At 33.1% G+C, this 13,726-nt stretch overlaps 1 protein-coding gene across 1 annotated transcript in view; it reads right to left on the bottom strand.

Moving 5' to 3' along the window:
- TTC37 (tetratricopeptide repeat domain 37) overlaps positions 1-13,726 on the bottom strand; it is a 77,345-nt gene that overhangs the window by 16,389 nt on the left and 47,230 nt on the right. The window contains exons 30-37 of the mRNA XM_008700875.2: positions 12,103-12,227; positions 11,144-11,267; positions 10,144-10,362; positions 9,108-9,180; positions 7,385-7,438; positions 6,873-6,984; positions 3,632-3,760; positions 399-520 (exon numbers count right to left, since the gene is read on the bottom strand). Coding sequence (XP_008699097.1) covers positions 399-520; positions 3,632-3,760; positions 6,873-6,984; positions 7,385-7,438; positions 9,108-9,180; positions 10,144-10,362; positions 11,144-11,267; positions 12,103-12,227 — 958 coding nt within the window. The remainder of the gene's footprint in view (positions 1-398; positions 521-3,631; positions 3,761-6,872; positions 6,985-7,384; positions 7,439-9,107; positions 9,181-10,143; positions 10,363-11,143; positions 11,268-12,102; positions 12,228-13,726) is intronic.

Genomic DNA, 13,726 nt, shown 5'->3' with positions numbered 1-13,726 from the left:
AAGACGTCGTCTATAACGGTACCCCCCAACAAAGACCTATGAAGTCCCTGAGTCCTAGAGTCAGACAAAATGTGAGTTCAAATGGCAACTCTATCATTTTCTAGCTGTGAACTCTAGTGTAAATTACTTACCTTCTCTAAGGCTTAGCTTATCCACTTATAAAAAGGGAATAATAGTAAGTATTTATGTCATATATTCTTGTGAAGTTCAAATACAAATTGCTAAATGTACTGACTGGCTTACAGGAAGTACTAGTAAATGTTGGGTGGTGTCATCATCATCATCACTATCATCACCACCACCACATGTCCTTTAAATAACATGCATTCCATGTTTAATGTTATCTTCTAAGTAAGATAAGAATCCCTAAATCTCAATGCTCCATTTCATAATAATACCTTTGTGCAGAGGGCTTCAGCTTCAGATATTCTTCCTGTGTCTATTAGACCAGTGACAGCTTGGGAGAGAGACCACTTTTCAAGAGATTGGTTATAATCCTTAAGGAATTCTTTGTCTTTAACTGTTAACAAAAATGTCAGTGTTACTTTCTTCTGCAATTTATAACATGTTCTCAGAGGAGTAATTAGTTGCTAAAGAAGTATTACAATTAGACTTAACAGGCATATATAATTTTTAAAACTTACATGTATTACAGGAATACCATAGACTATCTTAATACATGCCAGGTTTCTGAAAAGTTTCATGGTAGGAATATTTGTGGACAAATAACTTAAAACTTTATAGACCTGTGATTTACATAAAAAAATCACTTTATCTACAGTAAAACTAAAAATAATTCACTGAAAAAATTAAATATTTACTGTGCTATAACTGATATATGATAAATTGCACATATGCACATATTCAAACTGTACAATCCGAAGACTTTTGACATGAGCATATATCTATGAACCATCACTACAATCAAGATAATGAACATATGCATCATCATAAAGAGTTTCGCCCTACCCCTTTGTAATCACTTCTGCCCCCCACATACCTCTCCTCTTACTGTCTGTCTACAGGCAACCGCTAATTATTTTCAGACACAATGGATCAGTTTGCATTCTCTCAAATTTCACATAAATGGAATCATAAAGTAGAGACCCTTTGTCTAGCACTTTTACAACTATAAACATGGTAAATTACATTTCCAATGTAAAGGACTATATTCCTAGGATAAACCCCACTTGATCATGATATATTGTTATCTTTTTTATGCGTTGTTGGATTTGAATTGCTACAGTTTATTATGAATTCCTGCATTTGTAGTATTCTTGTTAAAGTCTTTGCCTGATTTTGGTGACAGGGTAATGCTGGCCACACAGAGGAAGAACCACCAACTTTTCTATTTTCGGGAAGGGTTTATATAGAACTGGTATTATTTCTTCCTTAAATGTTTGGGAGAATTCATCAATGAAGCCATCTGGTCCTGGAGTTTACTTTGTGGGAAGATTTTTTTTTTTTTTAAATTTTATTTATTTATTTGACAGAGATAGAGACAGCCAGCGAGAGAGGGAACACAAGCAGGGGGAGTGGGAGAGGAAGAAGCAGGCTCATAGCGGAAGAGCCTGATGTGGGGCTCGATCCCATAACGCCGGGATCACGCCCTGAGCCGAAGGCAGACGCTTAACCGCTGTGCCACCCAGGCGCCCCTTGTGGGAAGATTTTTAACTATAACTTCAGTGTCTTTAACAGATACAAAGCTGTTCAGTTTATTTATTTCTTCTTAAGTGAGCTTTGTGTCTTTTAAGGAATTTGTCTATTTCATCTAAATTGCCAAATTTAATGGTGTCAACTTGCTCACAAAGTCCTCTGATTAGCCTTTATATAGCTATAGTGACATACCCTCTTTCATTCCTGATGTCTGGCTAGAGGCTTATCAACTTCTGTGGATCTTCTCAAAAAACTAGTTTTCAATTTTGTTGATTTTCTGTTTCCTATTTCACTGATCGTTACTATTTATTACTTCTTTTCTTCTGCTTACTTTGAGTATAAGTTCCTCTTCCTTTTTCTTGTTCTTACAGAGAAGCTGAGATCACTGATTTGAAGGCTTCCTTATTTCCTAATGTCTACATTGCTCTACATTGTAGAACTCCGAAATGTTTTTTTCCTTCTCATTCAAATGGTTCAAATATTTTCTAACTTCCCTTTTGGCTTATTCTTTAAACTGGATTATTTAGAAGTATGTTATTTAGTTTTTAAATATTTGCGAATTTTCCAGATATTTTTCTGTTACTGGTTTTTAACTTAATTCTATTGCATTAAGACAATACGCTTTATATATGATTTGAAGTCTTTTAAATTTACTTAGAATTTTTTATGGGCCATAAGATAGGTAGGTAGATGTTCTGTGTGCACTTGACAATGCTATTATTAGAAGTACTCCGTAAGTGTCAATTAGGTCAATTTAGTTGACAGTGTTGTTCAAGTCTTTATTATATCTTTACCGACTTTTTAGTTCAATTGTTTTGTCAATTACCAAAGAGTACTGAACCTCTAACTACATAATTGTGGATTTGTCTGTCTCTCCTTTCAATTCTGTAAGTTTTTGCTTCATACATTTTTTTCACAAGTTTTTTTCTACCTATTTGATTGTAAAATACAATGCAGATTTTATATGTTTTGAAGATCTGCTACTTAGTGCCTAAATGCTTAGCACTATTATGTCCTCTTGATGAACCGGTTCCATTGAAATGACCTTCCTTATCACTGGCAATATCCTTTGCTCTGAAATCCAATTTGTCTGAAATTAGTATTGCCATTCCAACTTTCTTTTGATTAGTGTTGGCATGGTATGTCTTCTTCCAACCTTTTACTTTTTAGGCTATTTTTGTCTTTAAATATAAATTTATATTTCATCTGTTTCTTTTAGGAAGTGTATAGTTGGCTCTTGCTTTTTTATTCAATCTGACAGTTTCTGTCTTTTAACTGGGGTGTTTAGACCATTTAACTTGACTATTGATATGGTTGGGTTTAACTCTAATGTGTTACTTGTTTTCTATCTGTCTTATCTAAGTCTTTGTTCCTTTTTCCTCTTCTTTGAATTATTTTTTATGATTTCCTTGTATCTACCTGGTGGCTTATTAGCTATAACTTTATTTAGTATCTACTTAACATTTTAAAGTATTCATCTTTAACCTGCCACAGTCTACCTTTAAGTAATATTATACCACTTCACAGTATAAACATTTTACAACAGAATATTTCTGTTTCTCCTCCTGTTCTTTGTGCTATTGTCATAATATGTGCTTTAAAGAGTCAATTACATTTTAAAGAGATTTCTAGCATGTCATCTGTGGATCTGTTTCTATTGATTGATTTATCTCACTATGGGCAGTACTTTTCTACCTCTTTGCATGCCTATTAAGTTTTAACTGGACACCAGACATTGTAAATTTTACCTTGTTGAATGCTGAACATTCTGTATTCCTGTAACGTTCTTGAGCTTTCTTCTGTATGCAGTTAAGCCTCTAGAAAATGATTTCATCTTTTCAAGGCTTGTTTTGTCAGATGAGATTATTCAGCCTTTAGTGGAGGGCTAATTGTGCCCACCACCCTTTTGCAATATCCTTCTGAGTACTTTACCCTGAATTCATTGTGTATAAATTTTTTTTTTTTTTTAACTTACTTGAAGCAGAAACAGCAGACAACAGTGCCAAGTACAAATCCATTCTCTTTGGCTGAGTGTTGTTCACTAGAGCCAGTTTGTCATCAGCATGACAGGCTGCCATTAGCCCAGCCCAGACAGCAGGATCACCTGAACAGAGGAATGTAGTTAGAAGGCTTGTTAATATCAACATATTGCTGAGAAACTATAAAAAATGAGACTAACAGTTTATAAATACCAACAAATTAAATTAAAAAAAAATAAGTTATATCTCTAGAAAAACTCCATTTTCTTAAAGGAAATGAATTTATACTTCTTTTCAGAAGACACATTACTATATTCATCCTTCAAGATTTGCCTTTTTTTCAAAATACAGCAGGGGATGAAAAATATCCTATTAAGCTCTTCCATGGCTGGTTAGCTCAGTTGCCTAGAGTACTGTGCTACTGTGGAAAAGTCAATTATATTCACTTTCACTGGACACCAAGGGCAAGTCTCAAAGAGACACTTATGGTCATCACTCAAACCCTGTATTAAAGGTTCAGTCATAGGAAAAGCAAGATAATACTATTTCTCAGTTTTTAAGAAAAGTTCGAGCCAACGGAAAAGCTCAAGACAACTCCATTTACCTATGTTCTAACAGCCAAGCATGAAAGTCATTTTATCATTCCAAGTGAAGCAATTCTAGGATTATATATATCCTTTCATTGATTTGATCTTTCCTTCTTTCCTTTACACCTTGACAGCAGCTTCAGAGGAGAGGGGGAGCAGTGGACTGAGGCGGTAATAATAAAGATAATGCATATATAGATGCCTCTTTTAAAAAAAGGTAGTTGTGAAAAGAAGGTGAAAAAGAATTTAGAACTTAGAAGAGTTTTTATTTTTTGGTCTTTTTTAAGTCATATTTTACAGGTTAATATTTGCATGATCACTATCTTAGTCCTGTTATGCTTAAAAAAACAAATAATTTTGGGGCCCCTGGCTGGCTCAGTTGGTAGAGCATGCAACTCTTGATCTCAAGGTTGGGAGTCTGAGCCCCACATTGGGTGTAGAGATTACTTAAAAATAAAATCTTCCCAAAAAACCCCCAAACAAACAAACAAACAAAAAGACAAATAATTTTAAAATCCCACAGGGGAGCTAGTTAACAATATAGTCATTTAAACAAAAATTTTAGCTTAAGTTTTATATTTTTTCTTATCTAACTGTTCCATCCAATATATATCCCCTATCAAATGCCTGAAATGTATATCTACTTCACTTATAGAAGATCAGTATTACTGCTAATAGTACAGGAATCATTAGAAATCTTAGGCAGATAAAAAATTTTTACAAAAAATTAAATGCATATCTCCATATTATAAAATAATTTCTGCCCAAGACAATGACTACCTTATTTTAAATAACAAAAGATATAATCAAATTCCAGAATAAGGAAATGGGAACCATTCCTTAGAATTCATAAGATCTGATTATTGTATAATGAAGGACACGTGACTAAGTCTTAGATCTGGGTTTTAGTTCTAACAATGCCCCTAGCTAAATGTGTGCCAGCTTTCCCTTAAGGACTCATTTTTCTATAAAACAAGGCAAGTGAACTAGACGATGGCTCAGGTGTCATCAGGCCTAATACCCAAAATTCCAAATGAAGTGGACTCAGTTTCTGAATATTAACTTATTTCTAAGATTAAGTGAAGAACTCCTTCAGGGATCTCAGGGTATAGTTTTAATTTCAGGAGAGAGGAAAAGGATATTACATGGCAGTAATTTCTTCTGTCACAATTCAAAAGAATTGCTGCTTTCATTAACTCTTCCATAAATAATCAGCAACTCAAATTCCCTAAGAAACCAAGTGATAATATATGTATATACTATGAACCTAAAAGTTTTTAAATATAATTTGCTAAAAATACCTTTTAATATTACAGAAGCACTAACCTAGCAGAAACTGGATTTTTTTATTTAATTCTAAATTCTTGGGATTATATTTAAATTTCTGAAAAGAATCCTTTGAATACCATCTATCAAAACTATACTTTGACATAGTTCTACAAGTTCTACAAGGATAAAGATCTACAAGGATTAGGTATACAGCTACTACACATAACTACAATTATATCTACTTTCACTGGACTCCAAAAACAAGTCTCAAACAGGCACTCAGCTTCATTACTCAGTCCCTGTTTTAAGCAGCTTAATATGATGACTCTAATTCCTTGAGTATGTATTTCTCCAGATAACATGGGAAAACAAGAAGATCATTACAGAAGACCTTGCCTGGGCAATCTCACCTTTCTAAAGTTTATGCCACTCATGCAATCAAAAGATAACAGATCTTTTATCATACTAGTTCCATGATGAAAATCCTTGAGAGTAATTCTATCTAATACTTTCTTGAAATAACCTCTAAAAATCAAAACCTTATCCAATGTATAACAAAGACAAATCCAAATGTTTAGGGTCTCTTATTGTTCTATTACATAAATGAAACAAAAAACAAGATGTTGGTTTGTGTAATTATTAAATATTTTGCGGTTTAGTTAGGATCTTTAAATTTATTGTGAAGATAACACTGGACTTACTTTGTACAATTTGCTTCCTAACAGTCCCTAGGCAAAAGCAAAAGTTTTCTGATTTAACAAATGTTTGAAGTGCTCTGCAGGAAAAAAAATTATTTAATTCTATATCTCACATTAAAAATACCATTATGTAAAAATACACACTGACAGGTATTCCAGTCCTCTAGCAATGATAATGGAAGTATAGTTATGTGGTCACAGGTAGTTCCTCAGTGATCAATGTGATCAAAGACACAAAGAAGAGCTAACTCAGGTGAGGCGATCACCTTGACATTCTAACATTCACCCCAGAAGACTTATCTCCACTCTTTAAGGAGCTAAATACCCATAAAAATAACTAAAATAACTAAATATGTTCATTAAATAATTTAGTAGCTATAGGTAAACCTCATGAAACCAGATGATGGAAAACAAAAATAAAACTACTTCTCGAAAACACACAATTCAGAGTTTCAATAAAGAGTAACAAAGTATCTTTATGCACATATTCCTTTCAGCCTGCTTCAAGAATTGATTATATCTTAATTATCAGCAGTCAAAAGCAACATAATCAAATAAAATACAAAACCTTAGAATATTTTCTTAAAATTCCCTTATTTCATGAAATGCAAACTTTTACCTATAGGCCACAAATGTAAGACCAAAAGAATCTGAATTAATGAAATGGATTATATTATATTCACCTGGAGAAAGAAGAGCTGCTTTCTGAATGGTCTTCAGTGCAATATTGTTTTCAGTTTCTGCTGAACTGCTTCCCATAGCTAACTGATTTACTGCAGTGTACAGTAACGCCTTCTGCATAAAAGAAAAATGTTAACCAATTATCCTTATAGCTCCATGACTTTCAAATTGACTAATAATAGGACTATGTCGGGTATGATGTGACTTCCTAAACCTAGGGAGAAAAATTATTTTATTGTTTCATCAATAATTTTATTTATTTATTTATTAAAGATTTTATTTATTTATTTATTTGACAGAGAGACAGCCAGAGAGAGAGGGAACACAAGCAGGGGGAGTGGGAGAGGAAGAAGCAGGCTCCCAATGGAGGAGCCTGTTGTGGGGCTCGATCCCATAACACCAGGATCATGCCCTGAGCCGAAGGCAGATGCTTAACGACTGAGCCACCCAGGCGCCCCCATCAATAATTTTATTTAACAAGCAGGACATTTCCTTTGTACTGAAGAAAACTAACCTTTCCATGATTCGAGTCCAAAATATGAGCCACATTTCCTGCTACAGAACCTCCCTATAATAGAAAATATTTAGATAAATGCATAAATTTTCACAAATAAACTGATGAAAATCTTTCCACTAAATTACTTGAAAAGTTGTTTTATCACAGTCACAACTTCCAAACTCCTGAAGTATCAAATGATTACTGCTTTAAGAGACAAGTTTAGTATTTTTTTTAAGTTTAGTATTTTTATAAAAAATCTTTTCTACTACAATCATTTCAACTCTGCTCTTTTAAAATACTCATTAACGGTGCAAAAGTTACACAATTTTACACCAAACACAAGTACATATTTCCTAACAATAAAAGAATGTGAAAGAAAGACTGAAAGAGAAACAGAATCCCAAACTTATTTTAGGATTAACATGGTTTTACTCCATGAAAATACAGTGTTTTAAAAATTTCTGTAGTTCCTAGTAAAATGAACAGCCAGAGGACCTTGAAGCAAATCAATGCTTCACTAATCAACTCAAAAGTAAAAATGAGAAAAATATATACATCATAGTTTTTGTAAAGTCAATTTGAAATCCTTAATTTTTAAATTCAGTTAGATATTTTACCTGGATAAGAAAGTGAATTATGGGAATGATTTTAATTCAGAAGTATACGGTTCTCCTAATTTTATACTGGAATTGTATCAGAAATGTTTTACACATCATATTTAGCATATGACGAATGCTAAAAATAATCTTTAAAAATATATCACTATAAAACAAATAGAAGATGGATTAAAAAGAAAACAGAAAACATAGCAGAATAGAGGGAGGGGGCAGGGGTTAGATCTGGAATGACCCATTACCACAAATACTAACTGTGGTTTTGCACTATTGTTATTAATTCTCTATGTCTCAAGTGTCCTCTACAAAATGGACATGAATTGCAGCTACTTCATGTGGTTGTTGAGATTAAATGACAAAATATATACAATAGCTGGCACGTAATAAGTACTTCATTCTAGTATCTAACAATGATGCTCTTCTAGGTTCTTTGAACTACCATGTGCAAAAACCAGTAGGAATAACAAATAAAATCAGACCTACACAGACTTAAGACGTAATAAGTCTTAGACATAGTAAGTATTCAAAACATATTAGCTACTACCATTATGTTTACCCACTAATTAAGCAACTATGAAAGGACATAGTAACCAAAGAAATTAACAAAATATTTTATAGACCCCTAAAAATATCTAGCTATTATGAACTAAAATATAACATATAACCCCTTTCATAGAACATCAGTGACTTCATGTTGAGATTCATATTTTTAGATTTTAGACATTAGCAGTGTTCTAGTTCTTATTTTCTTATCTTTAAAGAGCTTTCAGATAAAACTATCTTTTGGGATTCAAAAAACACAACAGTTAATTCTTCTTAAATGGCAACATTATAAACATAACCTAACCACATAGCCATTAACATAATCTGTATGTATTTAAAAAAAAAAGTCCACCTACTTCTTTGTATCTTTCATAACACCCAGAACATTACAATAGTACATGGAAGAAACTCAATGTACTACTTACTTATCGAATGACTAATGGAAAATCTGGTTGAATAACAGAACTCCTCTGCTGTATTAGTTATTTCCCAGAATGATAATGTTAATATTCTAAAAATTATATTTCTTTCTATATCACATGTTATTTTATCTTTTTGCCAGAATTTAGAACATTACTCACCTTTGCACTTCGGTGAGTATACTGAGCGACTACTCGGGACAACAAAGACCAAAGAGCAGGATCAGCCGGGTTACTACAGAGATCATCAAAAGCAAAAGACTTAGAGATGGGAGTTACTTTAAACCACAAAAAGTAAAAGCAACGAACATTTTATTTAGTACCTAAGTGCAAAATCTTGTAGACACCTAAAACAAGTTCATATTAACAGTCTATGTGTGAATGAAAGTGTCTTAATTTCCAGAAAACATATCTTCTATATACACCAAGAGTCGTTATGAAAATAAGAAGGAAAAATCAGCAATATGGTAATTACAAAGCCATTAAGAAAAGCAAAGGAAATTTAATATGTTGTGTTCAAGGAAAAGACAGAGATGAAAATTGTGAAAGGAAAATAAACTTCATTTAGAACACTTTACTGCTGGGGTGCCTGAGTGGCTGAGTTGGTTTTGGCTCGCTTCATGATCTTTGGGTTGTAGGACTGAGCCCTGCATGGGGCTCAATGCTCAGCACAGAGTCTGCTTGAGTTTCTCTCCCACTGCCCCTCCCACCATTCACGCATGCACGCATTCTCTCTCTCTAAAATGAATAAATCTTAAAAAAAGGAAATAAAACAAATAACCACTATTGCTAGGAATAAGAGCTTTCTATTTTCTAAATTTTGATGACATTAGTGAATGTTTGAGTGGCCAAAAATTCCTAAAACCATCATGCTGGACAGTATCAAATAACAAATGGACCATATCACTAACTTGAGAATAAGTAAGGACTTCTGTATTAAAATGAGATTCAGGCCTTAACTTACTGAATAAGTGCAAAATTTTTGTTCTCTTTCTCCTTATCAACTGAATTTAAGAAAAAATCTTTATAGATGAAATAATGTGTATAGTCAGCTACCTGGTCCTAAGTGCAATTTCATAAAATTACATTCTGTTTTACAAAAATATATGCTTCACTAATTTTATATTCTTAGTCGGTCTAAATGTCAAGATTAGGTCATCAAGTGTAATTACTCCAAGTTTACAACCACAGAATTTACCTGTGAACAGCTTTAGATGCTTGTCTCTGCACTGCCACACTGCGGCCCTGCAGTGCATAAATCGCTGAAGTAAGAAGGCACTTGGGATAATCATCTTTCTGTTTGATGTGCTTCAGTAATTCATTAAGTGCTGCTTTTGACAGTGTAGCATCCTGCATTGTCAATCCCAGAGCACACAGGGCTTGAAGGCTTTCTGTGGTTGGTTCCTTTAAGATAGAGCTATAAATATTTTTGTCTATTAGCCATAGTACAGTAGTCTGTAACTATTAAAACATATTTAACATTTAGTAAAAAAGCAATTTACTTAAAGATTCACCAAACTAAGCCCAGCTTTAAGATAAATCTAAAACAGATTCCTTGGCTTCTAGGGACAGCAATCTCCCTAAATGTCTAAAGCAGTTCAAAATACCAAGGGCCTTTCTTTTCTGTTCATTATACCTAAGTTTTATAAACAACTATAAATAGTGTTTTGGGGTCTGGGCTTTAGAAAAATAACTAACCATATAACCCATAAATAACCACAGATATTGTAGGCTGTTATTTTACTAATTGATTCCAAAAACATAGAAATAGTTACAAGTTATATTGGTACATTTTTTAAAGCTTTAATTTTAAATGAACTTAATCAAGTTAACTAGAAAAATAAAAAGGAAAAAGTCTCTTTGGGGACCAAAGAGGCCAAAAAATGTGCCAGTTAGAACTCCCTTCATTAAAATTTTAAGATCCTATTAGATCAGGTGATCAACCACTCTTTTAAACAAATAAATAATACACACAGAGTACAGGATGGTTTTGAAGGACTGGATGGATGCAGAGCTAAGAATTAAGTCACGATCTCTAGCTCCACCTATGACTGTCTGTTCACAACCCGGTCATTCCAATCCCTCTTGTTCACCAAAAAGTTCCTACAACATTAAAAACTTCATTTTACATCATTCCAATTTTTAATCCAATGTTTAAGTATCTGGTCATGTTAAGTGTTGATGTCAACTATACATACCATTTAAATAGCAATGTCTTGGCTACATCCATTTTTCCTTGTTTATACTCCATTATCGCCAGAGCCGTCAAGACATGGGCTTTGTCCTGCTCTGATTCAACAATCGACAAGGCTCTCTCATAGGCTGTTACCAGAGTTGGAAACAAAAACAAAACAATATAAACACAACCGTGATTGACAGTGAAATTTCTCCCTTTCTAACCCTATTTTTTTAAAAGGTCTAAATAAAATTATATCTTTTTGTTTCCTTATTTTCAAGTGGACGGAAAAAAAATAGTCCACTATATTAAATAATCTAACTTGGTTTAGCTGGGTGCAACGTGATCCTGGGGATATCGTTAGGATTATTATGAGACATTCCCAAACTTCTACCTTCCGAATCTATAGGGAAGTCTTTAAGGGACGTGAACGCCTGCAGCCATTGATACCACAGACATTTCCATGTGCATACCAGTCACTCCATCAAGCTATAGATACTTATAGTGAGCTTTATATATATATATGAAAATGTACTCAATGAGCATTTTTGGAGAAATGTACTCAATGAGCATTTTTGGAGAAAATGAAAATGTACTCAATGAGCATTTTTGGAGAAAATGAAACACACTACTACCAATAATGTCAAGGTCTTCACTTGTCAGAAATTTACATTTAAGCAAAGACCTGCTTTCAAATGCTAACTCTACTTTAAGTGATCTTGGGCTGTTTCCTTATGTAAATAATTAAGATAACACTCAGCTCATAACACTGCTATAAGGACTATTCACATAATAATGTACTAAAGGAAGGAACATATAAAAAATACCTAATATCATTCCTGACTCCCGGCTGGATTTTAATAAACAACTGCAACCTCTACTCCCATTTCAATGTTCCATCTTTCTGTATGTAATCTTGTTGTGATTAAATTCCACTCAGCCCTGGAAAAAGTAAGATGTGTCCTTTAGCTTCCTACTCACCTTTGCTGCTATCTTTATATAGACCTTTCATAAATAAAGCCAATGCAAAACCTATGAGGTCTTCCAACTCTTCAAGGGGTGTTGACTTAAAAGCCTGGATAGCTTTATCACATTCACCAATGGAACTAAGAAGCAAAACATAACTTACTTTCAATATTAAAAGCAATTTTGGCTTATATCATAAGAATACAGAGAGATTATTATACCAAGTTTCTTTTAATACCTTCACATACTTTATCAGTGTTAAAGCTATAGAAAAGACATATTAAAATAGAAGGCATATCATTTATTTCAAATAAGATGTACTGGGGCAATTTAACTTCACGCTTTCTTTTAAATTACATGTGAAAATGGTTAGTTCTGCTAACTTACAAAGTGTCTTATTAACAAACTTGAACTAAAATCCCAAGGTATAAAAATAATTTCAAGTTGACTTTTTACCGAACTCTTTACGCTTAATATATTGGTTGAATATTGCTCTATGAGTGTGGTTCTAGCATCTCTGACAAGCTTATCAAGCACAAAATACCTAGTTAAAATCAAACCTAGCCTTTGTATAAACTGTTTACCTGCATACCCCCTTTTTTTTGGACACTATAAAGATAACCTAAATTCCACAGACATAACTACAGATTACCTTTTCTGTATTTAATAGTAAGAAAAGTAAAAATTGTTACATACAATACTAAATTACAACACTTTTTAAAATTTATTTTATTTTTTGGAGAGAGTGCGTGGCCCATGAGCAGAGGGGTGAGAGGTAGGGAGAAAGAGGGGAGAAGGAGAAAGAATCTTGAGCTAGCTCCACACTCCCCGGGGAGCCCCACAGAGCACTCAATCTCAGAATCCTGAGATCATGACCTAAGCTGAAATCAAGAGTCAGACGCTTAACCAAATGAGCCACCCAGGCACCCCTAAGGTACAATACTTTTTAATAACAAAAACATAATTGTTTTGCTTATTTAAAAATGAAGAGAAGCTGCCATCACCTGGAAAGGATGCACTGTGTCCTTGAGGTTCTTATTTTTCATATCCATCACCATAATCAGAAACTCTTTCTATATATTTAATGTGTTATTGGAAATCTTTTCAGAAAATCCTTTTAATCTTGGGGGGTGTGAAATCTAAAACTACAGGCAATCTTTGATTCTAAAATTAGTCTCATAAAGGTGAAAAATCTTAAAAATCAAAAAATTTTATGGTTTCTAAAGTCAAAAAAACTCAAATTTTGATAAATATTTTGGTGAAGGAAAGAGGGCTTTCATACACACATATATTAAATACACATACATACATATATTAAAATATGTAATACATATATTAAAATACATACATATATTAAAAGTAGTTTTTTGTGTGTTTTTTTTTTTTAATAAACATTATCTTCAAACAAGTGTCACTTTTGTAGAGAATAGAATAGAACTAGGAAGGGCACAAAGGAGGGGCTTCAATTTTATTTGTAACTTTTTCTTTGGAAAAAAACCCTGAAGACAATGGACAATTTTAAAGTCTGTTATATTTGAGCAGTGACTATTCATTAAATTATGCTGTATACTACTTACTGCATTTTGCATGTTTAGTATATTTTATAATAAAAACATTTAAAAAGACATGATCTATTTTC

This window comes from Ursus maritimus, unplaced genomic scaffold, assembly GCF_017311325.1.
Source record: "Ursus maritimus isolate PB19 unplaced genomic scaffold, ASM1731132v1 scaffold_5, whole genome shotgun sequence".
Classification (NCBI taxonomy): Eukaryota; Metazoa; Chordata; class Mammalia; order Carnivora; family Ursidae; genus Ursus; species Ursus maritimus.
The sequence above is the reverse complement of the archived record's forward strand: the minus strand, read 5'-3'. Positions and strand labels throughout refer to the sequence as shown.